This window comes from Sinocyclocheilus rhinocerous, unplaced genomic scaffold (genome assembly GCF_001515625.1).
Source record: "Sinocyclocheilus rhinocerous isolate Xijiao unplaced genomic scaffold, SAMN03320098_v1.1 scaffold185, whole genome shotgun sequence".
In the NCBI taxonomy this organism is placed as follows: domain Eukaryota; kingdom Metazoa; phylum Chordata; class Actinopteri; order Cypriniformes; family Cyprinidae; genus Sinocyclocheilus; species Sinocyclocheilus rhinocerous.
In genome coordinates, this window is record NW_015662163.1 from 2,092,046 (window position 1) to 2,110,164 (window position 18,119).

The window sequence follows — 18,119 nt, forward strand, 5'->3', positions numbered from 1 at the left end:
ATATATATATATATTAAAATGTAATTTATTCCTGTAATGGTACATCTGAATTTTCAGCATCATTACTCCTGTCTTCAGTGTCACATGATCCTTCAGAAATCATTGTAATATGCTGATTTAATTTTTTTATTATTATTATATTTGAAAACAGTTGTGCTGCTTAAAGGGATAGTTCACCCAAAAATGAAAATTCTGTCATCAATTACTCGTCCTCATGTCGTTTCAAACCCGTAAGACCTTCGTTCATCTTCGGAACACAAAATAAGATATTTTTGATGGAATTTGAGAGCTGTCAACCTGCATAGACAGCAACGCAACTGAAATGTTCCCAAGTCCAGAAACGTAGCAAGGAGATCTGTAAAATAATCCATGTGACATCAGTGGTTCATCCGCAATTATACGAAGCTACGAGAATACTTTTTGTGCTCAAAAGAAAAGAAAAAAAAAGACTTTATTCAACAATTCGTCTCCTCCGCATCACCCTGGTGCCATTTTGGAGAATATCCGCTGGACGTAAACAACGTATGCTGTTCTTTGTCAGCTGCGTCATGCCGGATCTGTTTCCTACGTTGTTGTGATTGGATCTGAACTGAAACAGCGTAACAAGTGAAAGTTGTAAAGACAGATTTTTACTTAAGTATGAATGACTGAATGAATGATGCATTTATATAGCGCTTTATTGTGTATTGCTGTACACCCAAAGCGCTTTACAATCATGTTGGGGGGGGGTCACCTGGATGATGCGACGGCAACCACAGTACAACAGCGCCAGTGCGCTCACCACACACCAGCTACAGGTGGAGAGGAGAGAAAGTCATAGAGCCAATCAAGTGGTTGGGGATTATTAGGAGGCCATGATTGACAAGGGCCAGTGTCGGCAATTTGGCCAGGACACCGTTGTTACACCCCTACTCTTTACGAGAAGTGCCATGGGATTTTTAATGACCACAGAGAGTCAGGACCTCGGTTTAACGTCTCATCCGAAAGACGGTGCTTTTTTTGACAGTATAGTGTCCCCGTCACTATACTGGGGCATTAGGACCCACACAGACCACAGGGTGAGCACCCCCTGCTGGTCTCACGAACACCTCTTCCAACAGCAACCTAGTTTTCCCAAGAGGTCTCCCATCCAGGTACTGACCAGGCTCAACCCTGCTTAGCTTCAGTGGGCAACCAGTCTTGGGCTGCAGGGTGATATGGCAGTACATAAGTCAAAGTACAGAAGTACTTGCTTTGAAGTACTTAAGTACCAAAAGTAAATTTCTTTTTTTATGTCAATGCACTGTTTTAATATTGCTGTATGTAATACTTGCAATGCCTCTGAAGCAACTTGCAATGCATTACGCCGACTGAATACACTGACTAGTTTGTAGTATCTTTGGAATGAAGAGCTTTTAGAATGTTAAAAACCTATAGAAATGAAACAAGTGATCTCACTTATCTACCTATAGCCATTCATCCACATTTGAACTGAGTGGACAGTGAAATTGCTGTAAATACAGACTGATAAGGAAAAAATCAAACTTGCTTTAAAAGCCAGCAACACAACAGTGGCTGTATAAGTCACGTTTTAGAGAAGACAAAAATCACCTACTGACTTTCAAAGCTGCTACATAGTAACAACTTTCTACTTCGAGGACTTTGATAGAAATCTAGTGGAGTGAAAAGTATGCTATTTGTCTTTCAAATGTAGTGAAGTTAAAGTCATAAGTTTCCAGAAAAAAATAATACTCAAGTAAAGTACAGATACTTAAAAAGTGAACTTAAGTACAATACTCAAGTAAATGTACTTCGTTACTGTCCACCTCTTGATTATGGTATTATCAGTGATTCATGGGAGTGATTTCTGTTTTTATTGTTTCAGCAATATCTCCGAATATGGGTAGTTTAGTACATCATATGTGCTTTTTTTTAAAAATTCTGTAGGTATAAACAGATGATGCAGACTCTGAAACAGACCATGATGGTGGTTGTGGAATCACTGATCAATAAATTTGAGGAAGATCAGCTGAAGAAAGAGGAAATGGACAGGAAGAGCCAACATGAGCAGTCAAGCAGTCATTACACTGACAACTGCTCTGACAGTGACTCTTCATTCAATCAGGTTGTTGTTGTATAAGTTCAGATAAGTTACAGAGGCTCCTATTGTTTCTTGGACAAGCATATCATTGTGGTTATATCAGCCTTTCTCATTCTATGACTGTACATTCATACCATAGACTGAATCACTAACTGATTTCTTTGATTTCAACACGTAGAGCTATGCATTTATCAAGCATGAACAACTTCAAGTCATCGCTGAGAAGCTTGACCCCGGTAGACCACGAGAGGTGAAAACTCCTCTGATACACCCACTTCCCATAGTTTCAATTGTAGAAAGAGAGAACTGTCATTCTGATCCAGAGATGAAGTGGTCATCCTGATCTGTTTAATTGCAGGTTCGCTTGGAAGCTTTGCAGTCTTTGTGCTATGCCCCTCCCTCTGATGTCCTGAGCTGTGAAAACTGGACTGGCCTGCGCCGAAACCTCTCTGCTGCGCTCACTGACACTGACCCTGAGCTTAGCGTAAGATATAAGTGCTAAATAAGCACTGACCTTAGCCATGGCCTCAACAGCAAAATAGTTTCCTTAGCTGCTTAATGTGGAAATACAAGGGTCAACATTTTCAAGCAGTTTACAGAGAAGAGGTGTCATGTGAAATGGGAGGCCATGACCTGTATCACTAACAGTTTTGAATCGCACAGTATGTGGGAGTTTATTACCGGTATATATATTGTGAACCAGGATTGTTATAATCAACTAAAACTAAAACATTTAAAAAATCATTACTTGAAATAAAACAATTAACTGAAGTAAAATAAAACGTATTAAAAAACTTAAACGTTTTATTTTAGTTTAAATTACTGTACTCCACTCACTAAAACTAAAAGTGAAATATAAACTATATATATATATATATAAATCTTATTAATAATATAAATTATAATAGAAAGAAATAAAAAATTAGAAAAACACTTAAAACATAATAAAATGTAATAAAAATATATATAAAAATAACAACAAATTCAGAATATTAATAAAAGCATAGTATCACAATGATACTAAAATAACACTGCTGTTAACATGTTTTGCTTTCACAGGATAAAGTCCTTCAGTTTTTTGCAAAAACATTTTCGTCTTCTCCATTAAATGTGACTAAGGATATCTACAGTACCATAGGTAATAGCTTAAGCTTATTTTAGCAGTATGAAGTATCTTTTAATATTCAGTATATACGTGAATGTCATTCCGTCAGTTCATTTTCATGAAGTGTCAACATCTCTCTTCAGCGAAAAACTTGGAGGCTCATTTCCTCTACCATAAGTTGAGTTTTCCCAGCGGCTCCACAAGTATTGATGCGAACAGACCAGATATGGCCCGTCTCCTCAAACAAGTATGTGGCATTTCCTTCCTCCTATGAATGAAGATAAATAAAGTTTAGCTGGCTTGGATAAAAATATGAATAAAGTTTCGCTTGCTTGTATAAAGATGAGTTTCTTTCTTTCTGGTCATTCTAGATGAGATTAATGAATGACTTTCAGAAGGAAGTGACAACATTTTGGATACGACATCCTGAGAAGTGAGCTTTCACATTTCAAACACATTTCCCAAATATTGTATGCTATATCTTGATTGTGTCAGATTGGCTTGAATATAAATGATTTTTTCCCCCTGTGCTCTAGGTACATGGAGGAAATCATTGAGAACACCCTCTCTCTTCTCGCTCTGCATTCTGAACAGGGCATGAGCAGTCCCGGCTCAGAAAAATCCCTAGAGCCTATACACTTAATCTCTCTGCTAGATATCAAAGCCACCTGGTTTAAGAAATGGATGGTGAGCCAAGGTTTTATCAAAGAATAAACGAAACAAAACAAAAAAAAAACACACATACCATTTTCAAAATTAGTATTTTTGAATTTTATCTTTACTTTCCAGTAAAAAAAGGAACATGGCTTGAATATATCTTGAGTTGATTTTTCTTATAATAATAACTACATTAGTCATAATGTTTTGTTTATTGTAAGCACACACTTAATTTGTGTTCTGTGATTATAAATGCTGCACATGTTTTAAATTTAGTAAGGGTTGTTATTGCATGTCAATTTTATCGTTATAATTTGGATTTTTAAAACTTTGAGTATAGTTATTGTTCTTGGTATGAACAGATCTTTTACACTTAAAACAGGAAAACATTCAGTTCAGTATACTCTGAAATTCAGTTTTGCTTCTCAAGTAAATTTATCTTCTTTTCAGGATGTTTAAGTATGTTTCCTGGAAAATGACAAATACTGATTAAGACAATGTGTTTTTAAATTTATACAGTATATAATACTGTTAAAAGTGATGTCAAAATATTGTCTTCTAGGATGGCTACTACAGCAGAACTGTTGTCTTAAGACTTCTTGAGAGGAAATACAAGTCTTTGGTGAGTTATACCATGCAGTTTTAGTATGTAAAACAGTATTTTTTTTTACTGTTTTTTTTACTAGTATTTTTACAGACATTTCAAAAATAGTATGCTACATTGTTGTCACATGATTTTATGAGCATGTTTTTAATGGTGTACATCTAAAATATGCATACTGAGCACAGTATTCATGCTGTACATTGTAGAAATTGTTGGATATTTTGTAGTATGATAATATTCTATTCCAAACATAATCAACATTCACTGGCTAGTTTAAATGAAATGGGTAAAATGACAGTTTTTTTCAGTGCTAATAATAGAATGTATTCAAGTCATTAATGATGGATTTTATGGATCCTTTTCCCCAGATTGTTAATGCTCTGCAGCAGTGCATTTATTACTTCGATTCCTGTGATTCAGTTAGAGAAGAAACTTTGGAAATTATCCACAGCCTTGAACATCAGCAGATTGGTACGGCTGAACTTTTGCCCACAATGTGCACATCTAGTATCATACTTTATCTGACAGCTGGCTTATGTTTTCCCCTGTATGCTGCTACAGACCGTCCTCTCATGGTCAACTAGCTAGATTATCATTGCCAGAGATAATTCCAAGGGTTTGTGGATAGTGAAGAGCTTTACCAGAATTCTGATTCTATATTGTAGTTGGAAGACTCGCATGGAAATAAAACACCAAAACATGCACACAGTATTGACTTGATCTTCTGCTGTATTCACAAGCCATAGCGACCAGACTTTCAAACCACCCACAGCTGTAAAACATTCATAACACATCAGCGGTATTCAAAAGATGCTTATCTAGTTTCTGTGATCAGGGTCAGTTTATGTTTGTTTCACAGAATAGTCACTTTGGTTACTCGTATTTTATTACAACAGATTTCAGATGTCATATTTCAGTGGAATCAATCTACCTTATCTTTAAAAGGTCAAAACACTTGTAAAATCTCTTAACTGGTGAATATCATAGAAACATACAGATGACATTTTAAAAAAAGAAAAGGAAAAAAGATAATGCTTGAAATATGTTTTTTAATTGTATTCCATCATTTTCATGGCAATTCAGCACATTTCCATCCACAAATTCTCAGTAGTTTAACGTTTACAGACATTTTACTGCTGCTTATAAATAAATTTAAATTTATTTCTATTATTCATAATGAGGATTCCGATTAGATGATTGCAGTTTATTTATTTTAATCAGCATAAATTAAATGAGGTATACCACCATATATCGATACTCAAAATGAATAATAAATGCTATCATAATTACAGTATTAATTTTTTGCATTATGGGAATCATTGGAGGAAATGTACTTAATTTGTCATGAGAATTATAAAAAAAAAAAAAATTTGAAATTAAAATAATATTTATCTTCATGTTTTTTTATATAAAATACTATTTAATTGGTTTATGAATTTGAAGCAGTATATTATTTCTATCATTCTTCTGATTATGGAACCCAGAAAATAATCCTAACCACTTTCTTCTCTAATGCTTTTTAAATATTCAACCTTTCTGCACTCAGGTTTTTTAAAGATTTAAATTTGTTTTTCAGTGCTAATTTAGAAACAGGAGGTCACATGCAAATGACTGAATCCATTTAGAGCATGCTCTGCGAATGAGATGTTCTTGTGTTTTGCCCCTCAGGCCCTGCTCGGAGAACTCTCTACACTTCTAAAGAGCTGGAGTTTGTTTACTTCGTTCACTCGCTGTGTGTGCTCGGGAGGCTTGTGATGTACACTAATGGAAGGAAACTTTTTCCCATTAAAGTGAAGAAGCGGAGAGGTAGGTTTAGAGGGGAGGAAACAAACCCAGGTTGTGGATAATGTTTGAGAAGAACAAGTCTGACTCACTAAACTATCTCTACATTTTTCGCCTGTTTCAGATCCGGTAACTTTGACCGACTTGGTTGTGATTCTGATCAGTATCATGTACCAACACCCAAAACCATCATGCGGTGAGATGACACATGCAGGTGCGTCATAAGAGTACTAGAGTGATCAACTCTGATCGACTCTAGCTCAGAAACTCAACCACGCCTGTGTCTTAAAGTCTAAGCGTGTGATTTTTATGACTTTTTATGTAGATGTTAGTGCTAATATGCATGTGCCAAATCATCAGTCTCACAGTGACATTACTGTATTAGTGCCAGGATAAGCTTCTATTATATCTTCTTCTGGTTAATGAACTTACTACTTTGGAAAAATAAATGACTCAGTCTTATCAAGATAACTTAGTTACAGTATATTATTATGTGGGACTGATTATTAATTAGGATGTTTATTTTCACCAAAAATGAAAAGTCTATCGTTTACTCAATCTCGTGTCATTCCAAACCTATATGACTTTCTGTCTAGCATGGAACACAAAATGAAAAGTGCATTTTTGAAGGATATCCATGTCCCTTTTAATGTTTGAAACCTTCAGTCCCCATCTATTGTAATTGCGTCGAAAACATTGACCCTCAGATTATTCAACATTTCTCATTTTGGGTTCCACAGTGGAAAGAAAGTCTTACAAATTTGGTGCATATGATGACAGAATTCTCATTTTCAGGTGAACCAGGCTTTAACCAGGTAGCATAAAGCACAAATCACATATTGAAGCACATAACCTTTTTTTTTTTAAAGAGGTAGGCTAGATTTTCCTTTTTTTTTTTTTTGTCCTCATTGGGCAGTTCGTGCTGCACTTTAAATCATTCATTAACTGAGCTCTGCAGTAACACTTAAGGCCGATAACAACCAAGGTGTCCTGAAGCTCCTAACAAGTTATCACAGAGGTGTGTGTGTTTGTTTGTGTGTGTGTATTCTCTAGACTCCCTGTCCCCCACTAATCTTGTGATGGAGGTGTTAAGGACCCTGTGTGACCGCACTGAGTGTGCTGTGGAGTGTCTCTACCAAATCCCTGTTATAGAAACTCTGCTGGCTCCTGTTATCACCCTGCTCAAAGGAAAGCTGGTCAGCACAACGTGAACACTCCCATCAGCACGTAATCAAGAGTCTAGACATGATTATGAAATCATTCTAAACTTGGCCCTATTCTACAATTTTATAATTTTACTTTTTTCATTGAATTGATATGAAAAACTAAACTAAACTAAACTAAATACTAACACGGGAAGAATTTATGTTAATGTGACATCAATTCCATTGAATTTTATTAATTTATTTTAACATTAAAACATAACAACATATTGTGTATCTACAGTATATACATTTCATTCAGTATATACATATTAGGGTGCAGCTATAATTTTTTTTTGTATTTTTGATAGTCTTTACATTAGATCAATTCAATGCATCCTTGTTGAATTTCTTTAAAAAATAGAACAAAACAAATCGAACTGATCCTAAACATTTGAACATTAGTCTACATGTACATTATTTTATATATTATTTGTAAAATAGGACATGATGGATTCTATACTAACTTTGTGACAGCACATATAAGAAAGGAATTGATGCCATTTCCATGACGTATCTTCAAGGAAAACATAAACAGAATATTTTTTACAGTTATAGCACTACAGAAGAAGCCTGTTAATTTAAATCTTGAAATAAAACAGTAGCCTTCTATATAACATCTCATCAGAGACCTCATCTGCGGCCTTTTATATGCATTATACTGTTCACCCCAAGCATTTTCAATTTGTCTTTTGTTGCAGCCCAAATTAAATTCCCTAGAAAGTGCCTTGACTCACATAGCAGACACGCTGGCGAGGATCGCTACCACTGAACGAGGTTTATCACTCCTGCTTTATGACAGAAATCTCGTATCGGCCGAGGGTGAAAGGTAAGTAAATCTAATTTTGCTCTCAGGTTACATTCATTATTTTTTCTTCCTGCTAGTGTCATCTTGAGCTAGTTGGCACTTGTGCCATATATATCATCAGCATGCATAGATGAAAGATTGAGTTTCTTAATAAAAGAAAGGAACCTTTGACACCTGTGTCTTCACTGAGATGAGTTGTAGCATACTTTGTGAAAGTAACAAAAAGTTAATGTGAATAGAATAGAATAGCCCAGGTTGTCAATGACTACAGTTGTACCACCATTCATTTGGCCATACCAATCCAGCAGTTAAAAGTGCAGTTTAAAAATATTCAGAGATCCAAGTACTTTAATATGGTATTATATTACTGTGTTGTTATATGTTGTTATTTCCACAGTATTTCAGCAGCACACGTGGTGGTACAGTTTACCCAGAGGCTGTTGGCAAAAGAGCTGCATGTGTTCAGCGAGCTGGAGATTCCTCCTGCCGTGAGCGGGGCCTTCATCTTTGTCTGTCGGCAGATGTACAACACCTGCGAGGGGCTGCAAGTTCTACGGCCATACAGCCTGCATGAGTGCATCGCTAAAGCCTGGAGAACGGTGACCTTTATACACACTAGCCTCACTAATTCAGTTATTATCAGTTTACTCTTTAGTTGACTGTTTATTCCAGACTTACAATACAGTAACAACAGAGGTTGACCCTTTCAACCTTTCAATTAAAATGGAGTGTACAGTCATGCCCTTGTGGGCTTTAAACCTACAGATGTTCGGTTATCCTGTCAATGATTATATAAAAGCCAGAATTTCATCATATTTAGTCTTTTGATAGTCTGTGGTTGTATGAGTGTTATGAGGTCATGGCACAGAATTTTGGTAACTTTAATAAGCAATCCTTTAACCATAAAGTAACTTGTGTAGTCTGTCATTGATGATGTCATGTTTATCACTGACTGGAACACATCATTGACTGAATTGTCTGATGAATTTTTGTCTGGGAATCTGGCCACTCCCTGTCTCATATTGACAAATACACTGCTGTTCAAAAGTTTTCATAAGATTTTTTAAAATTATTTTAAAAGTCTGTTATGTTCACCAAGGCTGCATTTATTAAATAAAAAATACAGTAATATTGTGAATTATTATTATTATTAATTTAATTCTATTTGAATATATTTTTAACATGTTATTTATTCCTTTGATGGCAAAGCTTAATTTTCAGCATCATTACTCCACTATTAAGTATCACACGATCCTTCAGAAATCATTCTAATATGCTGATTTGGTGCTCAGGAAACATGATTATTAGGTTGAAAACAGTTGTGCTTTGTGTTTGTGGAAACAAAAATAAATACTAAATAAATTGTTCAAAATAACAGCATTTATTTGAAATATAAATCATTTGTAGCATTATAAGTGCCTTTACTGTCACTTTTGACAAATAGAATGTATGCTTTTTGAATATGAAATCTTTCTTTAAAAAAAATACAAAATAAATAAATAATAATGGAAAAAATTAAATGAAGCAAAAACTTGCTGACCCCAAACTTTTAAGCAGTAGTGTATCTTTTGGCATAGATTCAGCTTAAAAACTTAACTTAATTTGTGTTAAAAGAAAGTTTTCACATTTTTTTGTTTATTTGTATTTCCTAGTAAAATTTCACTAAAACATGTTTAGTGAGACACTTTAACAAAACATGAAATTCTGCCTATTGAAAATTTATATTTTGTTATTATCAGTCATCTCACAGCCAAAATAAAGCCTCCATTTTTTTACTTAGTCTGGACAGCAGCTTTACAGCCTACAGTGTATGTTCCCCAAGCTAAACAGTATTAATTTTGGAAGAACTGCTGAACATCCGTTCTGTGGGCTGTGTGAAGAGGACTTGTAGAATACAGAAGAAGCAGTAAAGAGCTGCTCCGTCAATAATGAAACCTCCCGGGGTTCCCCTGCCTTCATAAGGGCGAGTTGGAGCGGCGTGAGGAATCAACATTGCATTCAACGTGTCGTCTCATTATTTAGGCGAAGGGTTTAAATGCCGTGTAGCAGTCCAGCCTGACAGTGAATTCTCTTCCCCCGCAGACAAGCTCCGTGTCGGAGAGAGTTCCCACTCCTGTTCCTGGAGCTCCCCCAGTGATCACTTCCCAGGAGCTGCAGAGCGTGTGAGTATGCCTCCATCACGCCTCCAGTGTTCTCTTGTTCCTACACAAGCTGTTTGTTTCTGTGCTAAACTTGAGCTTGGCCTGCCAGCGCTGTTTTGTGGAAATAAATCAACAAGAACAAGAAATAATTAGCATTCTTGCTGAATCTTTTGTCTTGGTTCTGCAGGGTGGCCTGGGAAGAGATGCTCTTGGACAATCTGCTGAATTTTGCTGCCACACCAAAAGGACTGCTGCTCCTCCAACAGACTGGAGCCATCAATGAGTGTGTCGCCTACATGTTCTCAAGATTCACCAAAAAACTACAGGTATTAAAATCAGATGCCACTTTCAAAAGTGCTTTATTCTGATATTAATATTAGTGGCTAGTGATACTTGCAGTAAAGGGATAGTCCACCGAAAAAAGACAATTCTGGGATAATTTACTCACCCTCAAGTCACTCAGTTTCTTCTAAAAGAAGATATTTTAAAGAATGTTAGTAATAAAACGGTATCATTTCCCATTGACTTTCATTGTATGAACATGCATTGGAAGTCAATTTGGAACCAAAATTGGTTACCAACATTCTTCAAGATGTCTTCCAAAAAAATCATTTTTTTGAGGTTTGCAATAACATGAAAGTGAGTAAATGGTGACAGAATTTTATATAAAATAAACATTTTTTCTCTGTGATAACAATAAATATTTTTGTTTATCTATATTTTGCTGTTGGATCTGATAATGATCATGTGACCTCAGTATGGTGGTCAACATATTGTTTTATCTTATAATATATGTAGCAACACCTCAAAGTGCCCTAGTATAGTGGTAATGAGTTTTACATGTGCAAGCATTACTTATATTTTCATTTGGAAAATAAAAATCTGGTTTAATTTTTTATAAACGATTTGTAGCATGCAGTTGTTTTTATTGCTTGTGTCTACTCAGTTGTCATGGAGCACAAGGAATGTTATATTTATTTGAGAAGTTGCTAGTTATTACATATTTCCAGACTCGGAAAGGTAACCTATTACTGTGTATTTCCTCCATTCTATCTCTAATCTCAGGTCAGCAGGTGTGAGAAGTTTGGTTACGGTGTGATGGTGACCCAGGTGGCTGCTACAGCCCCAGGCATCGCGGCCTTGCAAAGCTCAGGTAGCTAGAAGACTTATTTATGACCAATTTAATGTACATCTTGAGAGTTAAGAGCAGCATCTTCTATATTTTCTCCTCATAGCTTCAGACAGCAAAGGTCATGTTAAAAATTTACTGAATGTATTGTACATTGTTAGTGTTTCTGCAATCATTACATTTCCTGTTACTATATTGATTTAGGGCTTGTACATGACGGTAATTACTGAGACAGCGTTGCTCAATATAGGGGCTAATGTTTTAACATGGAAACTAGGATTTGAGGCTGTTAAACTTTGAGTGGATTTACAGGATTTGTCCAGACGATTGTGGTGGAGCTGTGGTCAGCCTTGGAGTGTGGTCGAGAGGATGTAAGGGTGGTCCATCCAAAATCTACTCCAATGGACCCTATCGACAGGAGCTGCCTCAAGGTTATGACTCCCCCATCATTTACCTTGCAATAAAGATACAGTAATGCTTTGCTATTTACAGTTATTTAGAAGCAAAAGCTACGCTTCATTGAGATTTTATGATTTAGATAAGGCTTCGATTTCCAATTTCCACAGTGTGCCTGTAAAAGCTACCCTGAGTAATTCCATGAATAAATGATTTTAGCAGAAGTGCACACAATCAACCACCGATCACTTGAAAGTCAACATGAAATTACATTTATAAGTTATTACATTTTAATAAAAGGTTATAAGCCTTAAAAAACACAAAAAAATGAAATACCTCTTACATTATTTGGCCAAAAATATAAATAATATTTTTTTTTAGAATGGCTATTTTCAAAGTTATTTCTTTGTAAAAAAAAAAAACCAACAACAAAAAAATTAATAAATATATATATATATATCAATCTGAGGTGTCTATGAGTGAACTGTAGTGATTTTTCTGTGTGGGTAATATGTTTTAGAATGGTTTGATGAGTTATCTCTTTGATTAAAAATATCAATCTGAAGTGGCTATGAGTGAACTGTAGTGATTTTTGTGTGTGTGCGCAGTCCTTCCTCTCTCTAGTGAATCTGCTTTCTTCACCTCACGCTGTGTGGGAGCTGCTGGGACATCGAGCGCTTCCTAACAAGACCGAGTACAATCTGAGAGAGATGGCCACATCAGTTTTAGTGAGTACAATAGACTGGACAACCTGCGTCTCAAACCCATACTGGCCTATACATGTCTAGTCTCAACCCACAATCATGAACCGTCCACAGTCTGTTCACTGACCTTGATGTATTGAGTGATTTCTCAATACAAACAGACTAAAGGTATCTATGAAGAGTATATACACTACAATTCAAAAATGTTTTTATTCAGAATACAGTGGATACTTTTATTCAGCAAGAATGCATTAAACTGATCAAAAGTGACAGTAAAGACTTTTGTATGGTTACAATAAAATCTGCTTCCAATAAATCCTATTCTTTTGAACTTTCTATTCATCAAAGAATCCTAGAAAAATGTATCACTGTTTCTACAAAAAAATATTAAGCAGCACAACTGTTTTCAAGTGTAATTATAAAAAGAAATGTTTCTTAAGCACCAAATTGGCATATTAGAATGATTTCTAAAGGATCATGTGACACTGAAGAATGGAATAATGGCAGCTAAAATTCAGCTTTGCCATTACAAGAATAAGTCATGTTTTAAAATATATTAATATATGGGATGTATATATGTAATGAATGTGATGTTTAAGCTCAGATTTTCTTTATTTGCAGTTCTAATCTTGATCGTTTGAGGGCAAACTTTGACCGATGATGTACTGCACATCCCAGCTGTGGTCTTTGTTACAAGTATTTTGAAATTATGCATTTTTGATAATCACTCACTCACTCTTCCCGTCAGGATCTGATGGACCGCCTCATCATTATTAACTCTGACGCAAAGATTCACTCCCTTTTCAACTATGAGCAGTCCCACATGTTTGGCCTGAGGTAAGATCAATAGTTCAGTCCTCTCTACCAGTAAATGGACAGGAAGAGCACAGAACTGATAGAGGGTCCTTATAGAGCTTTATTATCTGATTAGCCTTTTTTCTCCATTCATTCTTCTCTGGGGATCAATGGCTGATTGATTCAGCCCTTTGTGTTCTCTGTGCTATGATTATCCTGAATTAATGCCAGACAGGGTGATACCAGGATATGAATAAGTTCTCAGGCTCTCAAAGGAAATAGAATTGAAAGACTGGTGTAATCTACCTACTCATTTAAAAGGAGCACTTTTGAGGCATTCGGTCAACATATATCAAGGAATTACCATAGTTTAAAAATAAATTCTGTTTTTATAAGAAACAGAATGGGGTTAGCTCTTTAGATCACTTACCGCAGGCTGAGATCACATTTACATAGATAAATAGTGCTGCGGCGATTATTTCCCCTACCAGTGGTATTTATATTAAAAAGGATTATGTCAATATTATCGTTATGAGTATAACATACCGTAGCCCTCCACATTTCATAAAGAGCCTTTTTTAGAAACCTGAATCTAGGTCTCTAAAAAGAAAAATTATTTGAGTATTAAGAACAAGATAGTAATAAAAATAATGTATTAATATTACAGTGAACAGCCCAACAATATAATTTATTACATGATAGCACCTGAATTTTATACAGCCTCTCTTTTTTGCTGATTTACTATGTGTTCAGATCCTGTTGTTTTTGAAAAACTCAACAGACGTTCAGTGGTTTCATGATGGTTTCACATGAAAAACACGTTGTGGTTTACGCTCTCAGCAAGTGAGCTTATTTATTTTATCGTGTTTTATTTTGTCTCGTGTAGTTTTATTGATGCTTTTCATGGATGAGGAGATGCCAAAGCAACCTGCCAGTGTTGGCATCTGCCTAATTAGGCTAGTGCCAAAATACTGTAGAGGTCAATTCGATGTATGGCCTTTTGACAGCAGAAGTTATTATTTGTGTTCAGCCATTGTTTTTCCCTGTTGAGAACCACTGAGGTGGAATACGAGAGTTTTTTTTTTTCAATCTCAGAAGATTAGGTTATCTATTTAAGTGTAAAAAATTTTCTGGATATGAAAAGGTTTCTTTTTTGAGTATTTCAATCATTTTAATCCACACTGTGGTGCATGACAGCTGAGATCTTAGATTAAAGGAACCCGCCACTATTTTTGAAAATAGGCTCATTTTCCAACTCCCCTAGAGTTAAACAGTTGAGTTTGACCATTTTCGAATCCATTCAGCCGATCTCTGGGTCTGGCGGTAGCACTTTTAGCTGTAGCTTAGCATAGATCATTGAATCTGATTAGACCGTTAGCATCTCGCTCAAAAATGACCAAAGAGTTTCGATATATTTCCTATTTAAAACTTGACTCTTCTGTAGTTACATCGTGTACTAAGACCGACGGAAAATGAAAAGTTGCGATTTTCTAGGCCGATATGGCTAGGAACTATACTCTCATTCCGGCGTAATAATCAAGGAACTTTGCTGCAGTACCATGGGTGCAGCAGGTTTAACTCTAGGGGAGTTGGAAAATGAGCCTATTTTCAAAAATAGTGGTGTGTTCCTTTAAAGTCTCAATTTTGATTGAGATTTTAAATAAACATTCTGTGTGTTTCTTAGCGTGTGTTTGTGTTATTCCGCCTGAATCTAAATCTTTATATGGCATTTCGCCTCAGTGCAGAGGAAGTTGCCTTTGGCAATCTAAAGATCGATTGCGGTGATAAAACCGAGTGCTGTTTATTTGTTGCTGTCATGTTAGTTTTGTTGTCTATCCCTTAATATAGTCAAGATGTAAGTTGTGGCATAGACCAGAGTGAGATCCTCAGGCATATTCTGGTAAAAATATATATAAATGTGTCATTTTCATAATTACCCAGCTTATCTGGAACAGTTCATAATAATGGGTTGAGTACATTGTTTATACACTCAAAAGTTAGTGAGATGATGAAATAAAGGAGAGTAATACAGAGAAATAAAGAGGAAGTATCAATTACTAACTTGATTTTCTGAAGAAAATGTGTGTGGTGGCTTTAATATTTTGTTATGCAGTTGTTAGGGTGTTCTGGGTGGTTGCATGTCAGAACAGCCCCTATGATGGTCTGGTCCCTAGATAAAGGTGCAGTCACATTAGTGAAATTTCGGCGAAACTGGGTGGGGGGAAAAGGCCTTTTGTCAATAATGTCTTGATATATTAAGCACAGCTAACACGGAGATCACTTTCAAACTAAGCAACTTTCTTCTGTTCAGTGTGGTGAATCCACATGACCTACTTGAATACATTGCGAAATCTGCACTGGGAAATCTTCAAGTCCGTTTACTAATAAGTAATATTACCACTCCCCAACAACCTTCCAGTTATCTGCCGACATCCACTAGGTTACACCATCCCAGAGGAAGGAAGACTAAGAAAACAGCCACACAGTGTTTGATCAGCACATAATATAAGCTTACCAAACAAACTCTTAAACCAACCACCAGAAATGAGTCAAGGTTCATTCTTTTGAATTCTCATCTACTTATCTAAGATAACTCTTAAAGTAACCGTGAACTGTGATTTCCACTAACAAGATTAAACGGATGACATTCCTTGGAATAATGATAACAAAAGCCAGAGAGTGCAATAAATCTGTGATTTAATACATTTACTTATTTTTTTCTTTCTTTCTTTCTTTCTTTCTTTCTTTCTTTCTTTCTTTCTTTCTTTCTTTCTTTCTTTCTTTCTTTCTTTCTTTCTTTCTTTCTTTCTTTCTTTCTTTCTTTCTTTCTTTCTTTCTTTCTTTCTTTCTTTCTTTCTTTCTTTCTTTCTTTCTTTCTAAAGCACTTTCACACAACTACCGGTTGATCCAAAGTGCTGTACAATACAGCTAAAATAAAACAAATAAGAAACCATAAAACAGCTAAACACAATATAACAATACAATTTACATGGCTAGATAAAAGCTATTGACAAAAGATGTTTTTTAAGCAGGTATTTAAACACTGGCAAAGAGGGCGCAGCTCTAATAGAAGCTGGTAATTTGTCCATAGACAACAGCGAAGGCTCGATCACCTCTTCAATGGAACCTCGATCTAGGAATAGAGAGGAGAGCAAGATTACTGGATTTTAGGGACCTATTTGGTTTATGAATAGAGATTGCCTCAGAGATGTCTGGCTGTTGGGATGGCAGGGAACGAGAGGTGAACAGGCACATAAAGCAACATGAGTTCTTGGGCATGGGTCTGTGGGAAATGACAAAACTGTGACTGTTGTGTCTGTGGAGAGACCCTCATGCTATATGACCCAATCCCACACTCTTGTGTTTGTGGAGTATGGTCCGTTTGCGAAATATCAGCATGCAGTTCATGCCCTCAGTTACTCCGGGTGTGTTGTTAAGTCCTTCAGCTCAGGAATTTATAATATCACATATGTGTATAGATAAATTGCCCCCTTGTGTCAGATTTGAGACTATGCAATATAAAAATAAATGTGGTTAACCAGTATTGTTGGTTATGTATCTGACCTGTAAAGGTGTTTGATTTTTCTTTAAGATAAAAATTTAAATATTGATGTAGTAATTGAGGTATGGCTGCTGAAAATTCGGCTTTGCCTTCACATGAATAAATTACATTTTAAAATATATTAAAATAGAAACTTTATCATATATTATATATATATATATATATATATATATATGATGTACAAATGTTTAAATTTTAGGCTTATCACCACTGCTGATGTATTTCTGACACATAATCGATTATCGAAATCCCTTTCGCTTGCAATTGTGAATCTAATCTGAAATCTTCTGCCCTTTGTGTTGCATCACAGAATCTTTCATCAGTGCAGCGTAAATACATTTAGCATTGCCTAGACTTTGAAGAGCTGAGTGCAGTTAGGATTATCATTATCCAAACATCTGACAGTTATTATACTTTGGATAGTTCACTCATCTTTGTGATCACAGTCGCTGTCCATTAGCAGAGAATAGACTGCGTCCAGATCTAGGGCTGCTGATTTCACAGTCAGCATTTTTGTCTGAAGGCACATCTCCAGTTAACTGGTTTCAGGCACTATAACATCATGTCTAATGATCGAGAACAAATTCAAGTGAGCTTTAGACATAGGTAATGTCTACTAATGAGTCATGACGTTTATGAATTAATCTACTCCTTTCAACATGCCATTTTTACTCTTTCCACCTACCTGCAAATGGCTTATAGTTGTCTCTGCATTTTTAAGCTGAGATAGGAGAATTTTAACATAAAAATTATTTATGATTATGAATTTTAAGGTACTGTAGGAAGGTTATAAAACAGTTGCATCCAGTCTCAGTGATTCAGTGTGGTAGTATGCTAATACTTGAACACTTACTGCATGCTCAGTATTTATTTTCCGAGGTGCATACTTTTGGGTATAGTATAGTATGTGAATAGGCACACAGCTAGAGTCTCTGCCTCCACAGTAGATGGAGTTTGTAGTAAGAAAATGTAGATTGAAAACTGTTGTAGTTTTTAGCTGCAAACGAAGCGCTGATGCTGCACTGATTCAACCTCCGTCACAGTACAATGCCATTTAATGGCTGCATTGAAAACCCTCTACAATCAGCTTTGCTCAGCTGCATTGAATCACATCATTAGAAACCATTAGAGAGGAAAATCTGTGTCACCTCACC

The 18,119-nt window shown here is 35.8% G+C and overlaps 1 protein-coding gene across 1 annotated transcript in view; it reads left to right on the plus strand.

Annotated features, from left to right (window-relative positions):
* Nucleotides 1-18,119, plus strand: part of tbc1d32 (TBC1 domain family, member 32) — a 39,219-nt gene that overhangs the window by 1,761 nt on the left and 19,339 nt on the right. The window contains exons 4-23 of the mRNA XM_016537596.1: nt 1,927-2,104; nt 2,259-2,330; nt 2,439-2,564; nt 3,140-3,218; nt 3,329-3,432; nt 3,557-3,618; nt 3,722-3,872; nt 4,405-4,464; nt 4,815-4,917; nt 6,115-6,252; nt 6,353-6,442; nt 7,282-7,424; nt 8,132-8,259; nt 8,636-8,837; nt 10,321-10,400; nt 10,567-10,705; nt 11,445-11,532; nt 11,821-11,939; nt 12,513-12,632; nt 13,357-13,445. Coding sequence (XP_016393082.1) covers nt 1,927-2,104; nt 2,259-2,330; nt 2,439-2,564; nt 3,140-3,218; nt 3,329-3,432; nt 3,557-3,618; nt 3,722-3,872; nt 4,405-4,464; nt 4,815-4,917; nt 6,115-6,252; nt 6,353-6,442; nt 7,282-7,424; nt 8,132-8,259; nt 8,636-8,837; nt 10,321-10,400; nt 10,567-10,705; nt 11,445-11,532; nt 11,821-11,939; nt 12,513-12,632; nt 13,357-13,445 — 2,271 coding nt within the window. The remainder of the gene's footprint in view (nt 1-1,926; nt 2,105-2,258; nt 2,331-2,438; nt 2,565-3,139; nt 3,219-3,328; nt 3,433-3,556; nt 3,619-3,721; nt 3,873-4,404; nt 4,465-4,814; nt 4,918-6,114; nt 6,253-6,352; nt 6,443-7,281; nt 7,425-8,131; nt 8,260-8,635; nt 8,838-10,320; nt 10,401-10,566; nt 10,706-11,444; nt 11,533-11,820; nt 11,940-12,512; nt 12,633-13,356; nt 13,446-18,119) is intronic.